Here is a 13,102-nt window from a genome sequence, read left to right on the forward strand (position 1 = left end):
GTCGGGGGCGGCGGGCGGGGGGACCCGGAACTTCGCATGCGTGAAGCCGCCGGCCCAGGGCGCCCTCGTGTTTGAGGCCGCGAGGTCCACGGGTTAACGCGGGTGCGCCGCCCTAGCCGCCGCTGTCCGCTTCAGGGGGCTGGGCCTTGACCAGGCGGCCCGGCAGCGCCAGTTGAAAGCGGTTTAACAGGAAGGGCGCGGTGGCTCAGGCCTGTAATCCCAGCACTTTGGGAGGCCGAGGCGGGCGGATCACGGGGTCGGGAGATCGAGACCATCCTGGCTAACGCGGTGAAACCGTAAACACACACACAAATTAGCCGGGCGCGGTGGCGGGCGCGTGTAGCCTGTAGTCCCAGCTGCTCGGGAGGCTGAGGCAGGAGAATGGCGTGAACCCAGGAGGCGGAGCTTGCAGTGAGCCGAGATCGCGCCACTGCACTCCAGCCTGGGCGACAGAGCGAGACTCCATCTCAGAAGGAAAAAAAAGAAAAAAAAAAAAGTTAAAGACTAGGTTGACCTGTCTCTACTAAAAATACAAAAGAAAAGTTAGCTGGGCATAGTGGCACGTGCCTGTAGTCCCAGCTACTTGGGAGGCTATGGCAGGAGAATCTCTTGAGCCCTGGAGGTGGAGATTGCAGTGAGCCGAGATCGCGCCAGTGCACTCCAGCCTGGCGACAGAGCAAGGTTCCATCAAAAAAAAAAAAGAAAGAAAGAAACCGGCTGAGCAGCGCGGGCCATCCGGCAGCCGCGGGTCCAGCTCCGGTCGCAGCAGCTGGGACCCACACCAGGCCATTCGCTGGGCCGCCATAGGGCAGCTGCGTGCAGTGTTTGGGTAGTAGGATGCAGACAGCGGGGTCGCGGGGGCTTCGGGGTGTCCTCTGCCCCAGGCCGTCCAGCCCTGTGGACCTAATGAAGTCCGGCACGCCACGTGTTGAGGTAGTGGTGGGTGACCCTCGGCGCGAGGTCAGCGCTCCTGCAGGCGGCGCTCACGGTACGGGCTGGCGAAAGTGGAGACGGACCGCAGGATGGATTCACTTGGCCACGGGGCCGGGAGCTGGGAAGAGAGACACCGGTGAGTGGCTGCCTGGTCGGGCTGGTCGGGACGCGGGCAGGCGAGCATGGTTCTGCCAAGGATTTTGCTTTGTTTATCACAAGATGGGGGTATTTCCTCCTTTCTGCAGTTAATAATTGCATGAATTAGTGCAGTGAATTGAGGATGCAGTAAAAATAATATCTTCAACTACCAATATTGGAGCAAATTTTTCAAATACAAATATCAGTGAATATAGGAAAGGACTTTTTTTATTATTACTATACTTTAAGTTCTAGGGTACATGTGCACAACGTGCAGGTTTGTTACATGGGTACACATGTGCCAGCAACACCTTTTCAATAATGTCTTACAAGGAGAAACGTGGCTCCTCTAGGTAAACAGCTCTCAGTGCGCACCTCCCTGAAGTCCAGATGGATCTGGTAGAGCTGTGGGGTTCACAGCTCACACTGAGACATTTAGGGCCTAAATGCCACTTTACTTTTTTGTACAATGAGTAGGAAATCAGTGATCTAAATGAGTTTAAATCTTATTAGGGATTCGAACTGCGCTTAAGACTCTGTCTCTATTCCTCCCAGAGCTAGGTTCAACATGAATTAAAATACAAATATGAGACAATGAATTATGATAGTGACAAAGACCTTCCTTTGAACTTCAGATTTTTCCAGCAGCCCCTTTCTTTCTGTTTCCCACCTGCCTTCAACTCTTTCTCCTAAAAAAGTTCAGTTGGGGTGAATGTTTGGTGACTTAGAACATCATTATTTTAACATGATCCCAAAGCGGTTTTCATTATATGCAAAGCTGCGTATTTATTTACATTTTTAAAAATGTTCTAAATTGGTTTCTTATGTCCAAAAGAAGGGGAGCTAGTTATAAGAAAATAGAATTGAGTAAGGTAAGAAAGTGCTATTCATTTCAAATCAAAGTAGGAAACATGCAAAGCAGAATCAACTTCATAAACTTAACAAATTATTAACATAAATAATTCGCAACTCCTGTATCTATATAACGTCAGTGATCTGTGAGGTGAACTGAGATTCTGAATAAAAGTAAATAATAAGGCCATTTTCTGAGCCAAAAAAGTTTTGTCTTATTAATTGTGGAATTTCACCAATTAATTTTTTTTCAAATAAAACTTCTTAAACTTTTAGTGCCTACTATTGCTTGTGGGTTAATAAACCCTAGCAGAAAACAAAATCATCAAGGAAATGGTAAACATTAATGGGAAATTTGTATAACCTTAATTCTTAACGTGTCTTATTAATTAATTTTAAAAATGTGAAGGTATATTCTTGGTGTTTGGTAATTAACTAAGTTTATTAACCTCTCACAAATATGAGGAATTTTATTCCCTAAAGGAACGTGAGGAACACTAGTAGTTCAAGAAAATGCTGAAGGTGCGCTTGGCTGGGAAGCTAGGATAGGCTGATGAAGTCAGACTTAGTGTAGGAACCTGGTAAGCGATGGATCGATGTTAGCTGTCTTCACTTATTGCACTAGTATAATCAGTTTGATGATACATATTTTAGCCCCAGTTGTTACTTAAGACCTGGTTTCATATTTTATGTTCTTTTTCCTGTGCAGGCTGGGAAAGGGTTTCTTCTGGCCATAAAAGCTACTCCAGTGGCTGTGGGAGACTAAATTCCAATTCCATTGGATACAGCCATCAATCTCCGGCTAGCTGTAGGATGGTGTGCTGCAGTTCACAGGTGTGGATGCTCAAGTGGGCTTTCAAAGATTTCATGAGGGGGAGGGTTCATCTATTAGGCACATTTTCCAAATATAGGCATTTCATTGTACAAAACACCAAATGTGAGAGGGTGTTCATTTCAATATTTTATAGAGTTCCTAATATGCCATCATATATACATTGAGTTGTTTTCAAAATACAGTTTAGTACTTGGCTACTCATAAAGTAATAAAACATTTAAATCAACCATAAAATTCTTGATAACCAAAAGGCTTTTCTTTCTATTGGTAGTTTAACATTCAGCTTTCTTTTTTAGGGCAAAGGAGATAGAAGTGGATGAAATGAGAGAATATTTTTTTTAATTGAACTCTGGTTAATGCCAAAAGTGTTCAATCACTATGTGTGGGGAAGTTTCCTGGTACAAAGGAAAAAAAAAACAGGTTGTTCATACATTTGGCTGCGTTAATAAGTGGTAAACAGAATTAAATTTTTCTTACGTGAACTCACACATATGTGCTTCATAATATATCACTCTTATTTAACACATGTCTTTCACACACGCACCCCCCAACACACACCCTTTTGCTAGTCTTCTTCCAGTTTGCTTATTAACCCAAAGAAAGAAAAAAATACGGAAGCCTTCTTGCATAGGTTGCCTTAATCAGATGAATTATGGAATCAACTCTATCTCCCTCATTTTTCTTTCATTAGTTTTCCATTCTGTTGTATTTATTTAATTTTTATTTTATTTTCCAGACCTAAGTCAATGTTAGTCTACCACTGTACATCTGGTAACCTCAATCCCTGCAATTGGGGCAAAATGGGTAAGTACTTTAGCCATGTATCTGCATAATTACTAGTGTCTGATACAGAGAAAAAATAGACAAAGTGTGTCATGGAGCTTAGAGCCTACATGGGGAGAAAGACAAAAAGTAAATAAAGAGACAAAATAATGAGAAATTGTAAATCTGTGGTAGTTAACTAGACGGTACTGTGGTTACCAAGGAAAGGAGTCACTGGGAACTCATACATGATTGTAAGCAGTAGGGGGTCCATTGGCTATAAAGATTTTAAAAAACAATGATGAAATAAAGCAAAAGTTGGCAGTTATAAAGAATCTCAGTGATAAAATGCTGAAATACTCCTCCCTGCTGGGGCAGTGGGTCCTATACACACCCCTTCCCTTCTTGATACATCACTGAGAATGCAACGTGATCAATGACCAATGAGATGTAGAAAGTCAAATGGTCTTATTCCTTCCTTATTGAGTCTGTAATACTGATCATTAATTTATGCAATTTGCCTCTCTTGGGTGTGCATTAACTACTCTACTAGTGATTTGTAAAAGTGAATAGGAATCACTATGGGAGAATAAAAGCAACATCCAGATCCCTTAGACCCTGGGACCAAGGTCTTGGGTGATGCTGAGGAAACTATATTTTTAATAAGCATCTAGATGATTCTTGATGCTTGGGGAAATGCTCTTTGAGAAACCCTGTACTATACAAATGATTAATTTGTCTGAATGTAAGGGATTTAATCTGTTCAATGTACAAAAACCATGGAAATCAATTTGAGTACAACTTAAACATCTAATGATGGTAGAAGATAAAAATAGGGAATTTTGCTGTTCTGTAGGATTTCTTAGTACCTGCTAACACACCCCTTCTGTCCCTGTTACATAGATGACACTAGCTCTTCATATTCCAATGGTAAGCCATGGTACCACACTGAGAGTTCTATTGCAAGGCAGCTGGACACTGTGGCTCATTTATATATTGTGGCTTTGAATTGAAAAATAATTTTCCAGGAATGAAAAATACCTGGCATGCATGTTTCCTCTACCTCTCACACCTATAGCAAACATTGTAGGCTGATATGACATTGGTTATCCCTGTGCCAAGCCTCTGTTCTGGATTCTCTTCTAACACAGCGTTTCTGGAAGCTATTACTAATTAATTTGATGTTGCATTCAAATTAAACTCATTTGTGTTTCCTATCGGGGACTCTTAGGAGGGATAAAAATGCTTCCTACTAGGAGCAGTAGGCATGTTAACAGGAGGCTGAGCATATATAGTCTCAGGTGATATTACAAGGAGTGATAGATAGCTGGGTGGGTGAACATGGGCTATCTCGCCATAGAATTGTCTCCTTTAGTGTCCCTTAAGAAGAGTTTTTAATCTCCTGCATATAGGTCTTAAGCATCTTTTATCAGATTTTTACCTAGGGCCTAGGTAACTGATGCTTTTTTTCTTTTTTTACTAATTTAAATGTCTTTTGTAAAAATATATTTTCTAATTGTTTGTGGATGATGTCAAATGCAATTGATTTTTGTATATTGACCTTGTATTCAGCTATCTTGCTAAACTTATTGCTAGAAATTGTATAAAATTTCCTCTTGATTTCCTATGTAGACAGTTACTAAATCTGCAAAAATACCAGTATTATCCCCATTTTTTCAAGCCTTAGGTCTTTATTTTTCTTGTTGATGGCGCCATCTCGGCTCAATGCAAGCTCTGCCTCCTGGGTTCATTCACGCCATTCTCCTGCCTCAGCCTCTGAGTAGCTGGGACTACAGGCATCCGCCACCACACCTGACTAATTTTTTGTATTTTTAGTAGAGACAGGGTTTCACCATGTTAGCCAGGATGGTCTCGATCTCCTGATCTCATGATCCACCTGCCGTGGCCTCTCAAAGTGCTGGGATTACAGGCATGAGCCACCACGCTCAGTCTTCTTGTTGAACTTCTACTATAATGGTGAATACAAATGGCTATAGTGCGTATTGTTGTCTTGCTGCTAATTTTAAGCAGAAGACTTCAAATATTAAACTCTCCTGACATTTTTAGGATAAACCCAACTTGGTCATGCCGTGTTATCTTTTTTTTATATGTTGTTTAATTCAGTTTGCTAATCATATAGTTCCCTTGTTTTTTCTATTCTCTGAAAGTGCTTGTGTAATAGTGGAGTAATCTGTTCCTCAAAAACTTGGGAAAAGCACCTTTAAATTATCTGGATTTATAATTTTTTGTGAGAAGATTTTTTATTGCTTCAGTGTCTTTAATAGTTAAAGAATTTTGCAGGCTTCATTTTCTGCTGGAATCGGTTTTAGTTATATTTGTCTCTTTTTCTAAGATTTTGTCTGTTTTAAAATGTATTTACATTGTTTTCATATTATATTAATATTTTTGTCCTAAACTGTATCTGTAATTATGCTTCTGTTTTAATTCATAATATTTGTGTGTCTTATCTCTTCTTAGCTAGTCTCTAAAGGGTCTATTTTATTTCTTTTTTTCAAAGGACCAACTTCTTCTGGCTTTATTGACTTCTCTTCTCTTCTCTTCTCTTCTCGTCTCGTCTCGTCTCGTCTCGTCTCGTCTCGTCTCTTTTTTGATGGAGTCTCACTCTTGTTGCCCAGGCTGGAGTACAATGGCATGATCTTGGCTCACCACAACCTCTGCCTCCCAGGTTCAAGCAGTTCGTCTGCCTCAACCTCCTGAGTAGAGTAGCTGGGATTACAGACATGCACCACCATGCCCGGCTAATTTTGTATTTTTAGTAGAGATGGGGTTTCTCCATGTTGGTCAGGCTGGTCTCGAACTCCCGACCTCAGGTGATCCACCCACCTCAGCCTCCAAAAGTGCTGGGATTACAGGCATGAGCCACTGAGCCCAGCCTATTGACTCTTTATTATGCTGCTGTGTTTTCTGTTGCGTAGATGTATTGCCTTATCTCTTTTTTCCCCTTCCTCCTGTTTTCTTTGATTATGTTTTTCTTCTCTTTAACTTAGAAATATAACCCACAATTATTCGGCTTGTCTAATACATGCATTCGTGGCTTGTATTTCCCTCAAATGCCACTTTGGCTGTATCCCACACATTTTGTTGTATAATGTTTATGTTATCATTACTCTCTAATCCTTAAACAGTTTTCATTTGAATTTCTTCTTTGACCTATGAGGATGTAGGGTGCGGTTTTCCATTGCCAAATTACATTTTCTACAGGTGCATGAGTTTCTACTTGTCCCTCACATCAGAAAAATGGTAGCTTCATGGTTAAAAGTCTTGGGCTTTGGGACCTGATAGATTTGGATTCAAATTCTAGCTCATTCACTCACTCCTGTATTCATTAAATAGGCATTATTCTTGGTGCTGAGGATGTATCACTAAACAGAAATCCGTGCTCACATAGCTGTTATATGCTACAATGGTCCCACCATTCAGTAGACTCCATTGCTTATTAGTTGTATCAGTTTGAAAAAGCCTCTCAGTTTCTCCCTGTATATCCATTTTCTTATCTGCGAGTGAGAATAATAATTATTATATTCTAGGGAGCTCTTGGGAGAATGTAGGGAGATAAACTGCTTCGTACAGTGGTTAGAACAGTGAACATTTTAGTAAACGCCTGCTATCACCATATGGACAGCTTTCTCAGAAAGCCTTTCCTAACCCAGCCCCACCCCTCCCCTTCCTGGCACCCAGACAGAGCTAGATGCTTCTTTTGTATTCCTCCAGAGCGTATTGTACTGGCCTCTAGCAGAATACTCAAGCAAAGTATTGTAATCATGAATTGTCCACATCTCCCACCAGATTGCCAATTCTTTAAAGACCAGGAATATGTCATATGTAATTTTTTTACCTCAGCATCTACCACAGTGCCTGGCAAGTGTTAAATGCTACATAAATATATTTGAAATGACTAAAGGAAGGATTGACATAGATTTAGGAAAGGAAAGTAATTGTATGTTGCTGAGATATTTATTCATTCATTTAGTCAAAAAATGTTTATTAGTCACTGAGTCAGCCACTCTTTAAGGTACTGTATAGGTTCAAACAATGCAGACAAAATTTCATTCTGGTACTTAAATCTTAGAAAGGAGAAATATACATCAGATATGGTTGAGTGCAGAAAAATAAAAGAGATTAAAGAAGTAAATAGTGTTGTGGGAAGGCTGCTATTTGATATGTGATGGCCAAAGAAAGTCTCTCCGATAAGGTGTCTTCTTAGTAGAGACCTGAAATAAATGAGAGGGAAAATCAGAAGGACATGTGGATGAAATATCCCAAGTTGAAGAAACAGTAAGTGCTAAAGTTCTTTAATCATATTCAAGGACAGCAAGGAGGCCAGTATGGCTGCAGCAGAAGCACTGAGAGGGAGAGCGGTAAGAGATGAAGTCAGAGTGGTGGGCAGAGAGAGAGGATGCAGAGAGTGCAAAGCCTTGCAGACCATGGCTTTGCCTCTAAATGAGAAGACATTCCATTGAAGGGCTCTGAATGGAGAAGTTCCTATAATATACTCTGAGTTACATTTTACAAGAATCACTCTGGCGGCTACATGGAGGTCCACCTGGGGATCCAGGGGTAGTGGCAGAGACCACTTCGGACAGTATTGCAACATTCCAGGCTACAGTAGTGGTTTTGATCAGAGAGAGAGCAGGTGGAAATTATGATTCTGGGTATTTTTCAAACAGAGAGCTGATAGATTTTGTTCAATTGTGTGTGGGTTGTTAAAGAAAGAGAAGAATCAAGGATAACCCCAAAGTTTTTGGCTGAACTACTAAACAAATTGAATCACCATTTGGTCAGAGGTAGAAGCCTGGTGAAACAGCAAGTTTGTGTACGTATTGGGAAGGGGGTGGTTAGCAGTGGGTGTATCAGGAGGCCCATTTTAGAGCCGTTAAATGTGAATGTCTATTACACCTCCAGTTGGAAATGTTGAACAAGTATATGGATATACAGATCAGAATGTCAGTGTGGAGATCAGAATCTCTTATGCTATCAACCTGTACATAACTTTTTTATTTACCACCATCTTTTTAAAGTATAAATCCCTATGGACCAGATGATTCTTGAGAATCTTCTCTGAAGAGGAGCTATATTTTTCAGATAGATTTTAGCTGGCATTTTTAAAGTAGGGCAATAATCATATTACTGTAATAACTGACATCATAATTGAATAATGAGCTTAGGCATATGCTTTGCAACAACCTACATACCTTAAATAAAACTGAATTCAAATGAGTATCTTTTCGAAAGAACTACTGAATTCACAAATGTACGTAAAAAGTTCTTAATTAAGTTTACTCTAAGTAATAATATAAAAGAAAAACACTATTATGAATAAAACCCTGGATACCAGAGTGGACGACTGAGTCTGACATATTCCCAGAGAAATATTGAAAGTAAACTAACACAAGAAAATAGTGCCTTTAGAATTTTTTAGTTAAACTTTTAATAAAGATTGAAATAAAATGTTAAGAAACTTTCTAAATTGTTCTGAAAGTAATGGTCCAGCCAGGGAAATAAAGTTTCTAGCCTCTGCCTTGGGGCTTTCAGAATAGATTAGATAACCTTAGAATTAAATGCAGATTTATGTTTTTTCTGAACAGTACCCCCTTATATTGACTACATGCGTTTCCCCAGGAATTTGTTTTAGAGTAGATGTTTCAAATAAAGGATCCAATTCTTAACCCATTCACATTGTTTCATTTTGCAGATAACCACTTGCCTAGCATAAAAATCTTTATATTGTTCTCAGAAATTGATTCTTGACTCTACACAGCAAATCCTTTGTCTTTATTGCTGTGACCCATTACAAATACCTTCCACTATGATGGTTTATATTCTCCTATTCTCCTCTAGCGCTCTCTCTCTTTTTTTCCCCAGGATTCCAGGTCTCGCCAACCTTTGAAATTCCAATTACATTTGAGAGAGCTTTTAGGAGGCCATATGCTGATTTCACCACCAGCAACTTCACAACCCAGTACTGGAATGCCATCAGCCACCAGGCCCCTGCCATCATCTATGACTTCTATCTGTGGCTCACTGGAAGGAAACTCAGGTGAGAAGCTGAGTCAATGGCTTTGAGAGTGTCACTGCATATGGGAGATTAAGGCCCCAAAGTCTTTAGTGCTTCCTTCAGCCAAGGATTAAAGGAGACGACTGAATCTGACCCATATATACAGATTGAACACACCTACTCTGAAAATCCAAAATCTGAAATTCTCCAAAATCCAAAATGTTCTGAGTGCTGACATGACACCACAAGGGGAAAATTCCACACATCTTACCTCATGTGATGGGTCACAGTCAAAACACATTCAAAACTTAGTTTCATGCATAAAAGCATTTAAAATATTGTATAAAGATTACCTTCAGGTTATGTGTATATGGCTAAGTGTGTATGAAACATAAATGAATTTTGTGTTTAGACGCGGGTCCCATTCCCAAGATATCTCATTATATATAAGCAAATATTCCAAAATCTGAAAACAGTCGAAACCCAAAACACTTCTGACCCAAGCATTTCAGATAAAGGATACTCAGCCTGTGTAAGTTTTGAACAAACAAAGCAGTCATAGTGAGAAGCCACAAAAGCCTCCTACATTAAAAATGCTCCAGCATAATAAAGGAAGGTAAATGTAAAAGAGCTTGCCTGATGAATTCAGCAAGTGATCATTCACCCAAAAAGAAAAGCAACTGAGGCTCTGTGACTAGGGTTTTTCAAATAGGTATATCATCTTAAATATACAATAATGATGGCAACCTCACTTACTGGGAGCTTACTCATGGGGCTAAGGAGGATGCATGATGATCCCATTTTTGTTGTCGAAGCTACTGAAGGAAGATATCCTCATCAACCCAATTTTACAAATGGAGAAATAGAAGCTAAGGGAAGAATCTGAAGTAGTCTCAAAGGAAGTGACAGGAAGGATGTGGAGAAAGCAGAGTGTCAAAGTCAGTATTCAGGACCAGATTTACTGCCACCTAGAGATGAATGAAGACATTAGAGGGAACACAGTGTGCTGATGCTACGTCAGCCGTCACCACCTAGCTGTGTGACATATGACATAGTCTTTCTCTGTCTCACTTGAATAATAATATGTGTCGGAGGAGACATTATTGTAATTGCCTAAAGCAATTCTTGGGATCAAGAATCAGAAGCATGAACAGTATTGCCCTCTGTGTTAGCCCCTTTATGAGGGAGGGAGTCGTCTTCAGCATGTTGAATTGTCATCTTTATTAGCAGTGCAAATGACTAAAACTTAGCCAATGTAGAGTTTATCCAAATTTTTTCAGACCTCATTTGGAGCTCATAACTCAGTTCTTGAGCAAAGGGAGAAGAAAACATTGTGATTGTGGGGAAAATGTTTGTATGGGACTTATTAAGTAAAGATAGGAAAAGAAGAACACCCAAATATTATAGGCAGAAATGCTAAAGGTTTTAAAATGTATCAGGATTGGAAGAAGGCCTGGATAAAGAAAAAAGTTCAGTTAGGAAAGAGAAACACGAAGGAAGAGACACAATAAAAGTCATTATGTATTCTGTGAGAAGTCAGACAGTAAGATTTGTGGGAAATGGGTTGGTTTGTTGTATGGTATGTATTTTAGCAATAATCTTTATGGCAGAGAAAGCTAAAATCCTTTAGCTTGTGTGAATGATCACTTGCTGAATTCCTCAAGGTAGGCATGGTGAAGGAGGGTATAGAGGAGACACAGGTACAATGAACTGACCTAGATATAAAGCCTTACTATACACTCAGCTAGAAATAGTGATTCTGAGGATACACTATGACATGATTATGTCATTATGTGTATGGTAGTGATGGGGATGATAGAAGGAAGAACTGATGGCATATTTTCACTCCCCCTCAAAATCAGTTAAATATTGGGACACTAACCATCCAGGTCTAGAAGAGTCACATGCCATAGCCATGGTATTGCGCATCATTCATCTTGCTTTCTTTGAGAATAAGAAGATCAGTAAATAGTCCAGAAGTGGCAAGCTTTGTCCAGGCCTGTGTGTGAACCCAGTGTTTTGTTTAGAAATAGAAAAAGTAAGTTCATTGCTATAGCATAACACAAAATTTGCTTAAGTGGTGGTCAGAAAATCCTTGAATGCTGCTTAATGTGACAAGGTTGGTAAAATCCTTTGTGCAACACTCTTACTCCCTGAATGTTTTGCTGTGCCAGGGCCTGTGCATGCCAGACAAGGCCAAGCCAGCTCAAAGAACAACCAGCCACCTCTGCCACCTGCCACCTCTGCAAACTGCCACTTCCGGCTGGCAGGATTTGTTTTGCATCCTTTGAAGAGTCAAGGAGGCACCAGGGCATAAGTCTACTCACTTATATCTGTTTGTCTGGAATGTAACCCATGTTTGTTTGTACAATAAATTGATCTTGAATGAAAACTGAGTGGTCATTGTCATTGATCTTTGAACCCAGATTAACCTTTTGGTCATGCCTAGTCTAAGAGAAAGGAGATATTCTCATCAATAAATACAGAGCCCAGCTATGTCAGTGAAGATCTCAAGTGCACAGATAGTAGTATAGGGAAGAGTCAGAGGCCAAAAAGACAGGGATGGCAGACATTGAACAGAGGAGAGTGTGGTGTTTGCCTTTGCATCAACTGAGATTATGGAATGACACCTGAGGCTTGGGGACAGCACCTGCAAGATACCAATAAAGTGTTCTAAGAACATCTGTGAAGTGAGAAAATTTGAATTACTGTTGTTCTTGTGGTTATGATTGTATTTATGGTTGTTACTTCATTCATATTAATCACCTATGTGCCCAAGTGTAATCATGGAGTTAGATTTTTCCCAGATTTTTTTATTAGACTCAAGAATTCCCATAGACAAAGGCAATATCACTATCCTATTTATACATTTCTTCTCTCAGTTCTGCAGAGCCAAAATGTAGAGTCCAATATTTTAGATAAGTTATGCAATAAGGGCTGGTTTGGATTATCTAACTGGTACATGAGGCCCAGTGTGATAGTTTACTCCAGAGGAAATTGGCACCTGTATATAATTGTAGTTAAGTTGATCCCTTGATATCAGAAAAGTTTCTGCTATGCAGTCCTTTTTGGTGATTTCTTAATATATATCCTCATTTTAGACAGTACCAGTGGCCACAGATGTACTTGGCAGCAGAATATTACAGATGGTAAACCTTGAGTCTATGTTTTAGTAGCAAGAGCCTTTGGAGTCTTGTGCTTCCCTTGTAGACATCTTCTTAACATCTACATTCTATCTTTTGTCTACTGTTGTTACTGCTACTAGTTCCATATAAATTCTAATTTTCATTTGGGATATACATTTTTGTTATTTGTAAGCTCCCCCTTTTTCATTTTTTCACCCCATTTTCAGACTGTTCTAAAATCAGAAAGGAAATTCTCCTCCATGAGCATGTATATATTTTTGGCTCTTGGAACTTGAGATGATGCAAGTAAGTATAAGCACCTTTTCCAGATAAGGCATGTGAAGTGATTTACATTTCATAATATGATCATTTCTGATTGACCTTATGTATTATGACCAGCCATAGAGATGGCTGTAAATAATTAACAACATCAAACAACGT

The 13,102-nt window shown here is 39.8% G+C and overlaps 1 protein-coding gene across 1 annotated transcript; it reads left to right on the forward strand.

Annotated features, from left to right (window-relative positions):
- Positions 1 to 977: 977 nt before the first annotated feature.
- Positions 978 to 11,922, forward strand: LOC108536072 (putative inactive fatty acyl-CoA reductase 2-like protein). The gene is made up of 5 exons (XM_017882553.1): positions 978 to 1,069; positions 2,633 to 2,757; positions 3,495 to 3,562; positions 9,404 to 9,578; positions 11,711 to 11,922. The coding sequence occupies exons 3-5, from the start codon at positions 3,505 to 3,507 to the stop codon at positions 11,886 to 11,888; spliced, it is 411 nt and encodes a 136-aa protein (XP_017738042.1). The 5' UTR covers positions 978 to 1,069; positions 2,633 to 2,757; positions 3,495 to 3,504; the 3' UTR covers positions 11,889 to 11,922.
- Positions 11,923 to 13,102: the final 1,180 nt, after the last annotated feature.

Source organism: Rhinopithecus bieti, unplaced genomic scaffold, assembly GCF_001698545.2.
Source record: "Rhinopithecus bieti isolate Rb0 unplaced genomic scaffold, ASM169854v2 scaffold_1452, whole genome shotgun sequence".
Lineage (NCBI taxonomy): Eukaryota > Metazoa > Chordata > Mammalia > Primates > Cercopithecidae > Rhinopithecus > Rhinopithecus bieti.

Bases quoted from the DNA above. Each gene is read 5' to 3' on its own strand.
- LOC108536072 (XM_017882553.1), top strand. From the start codon at position 3,505: ATGTTAGTCTACCACTGTACATCTGGTAACCTCAATCCCTGCAATTGG. The intron at 3,563-9,403 runs GTAAGTACTTTA...TTTTTTCCCCAG, and splicing joins CTGCAATTGGGGCAAAATGG to GATTCCAGGTCTCGCCAACC. The intron at 9,579-11,710 runs GTGAGAAGCTGA...TTGCTGTGCCAG, and splicing joins CTCACTGGAAGGAAACTCAG to GGCCTGTGCATGCCAGACAA.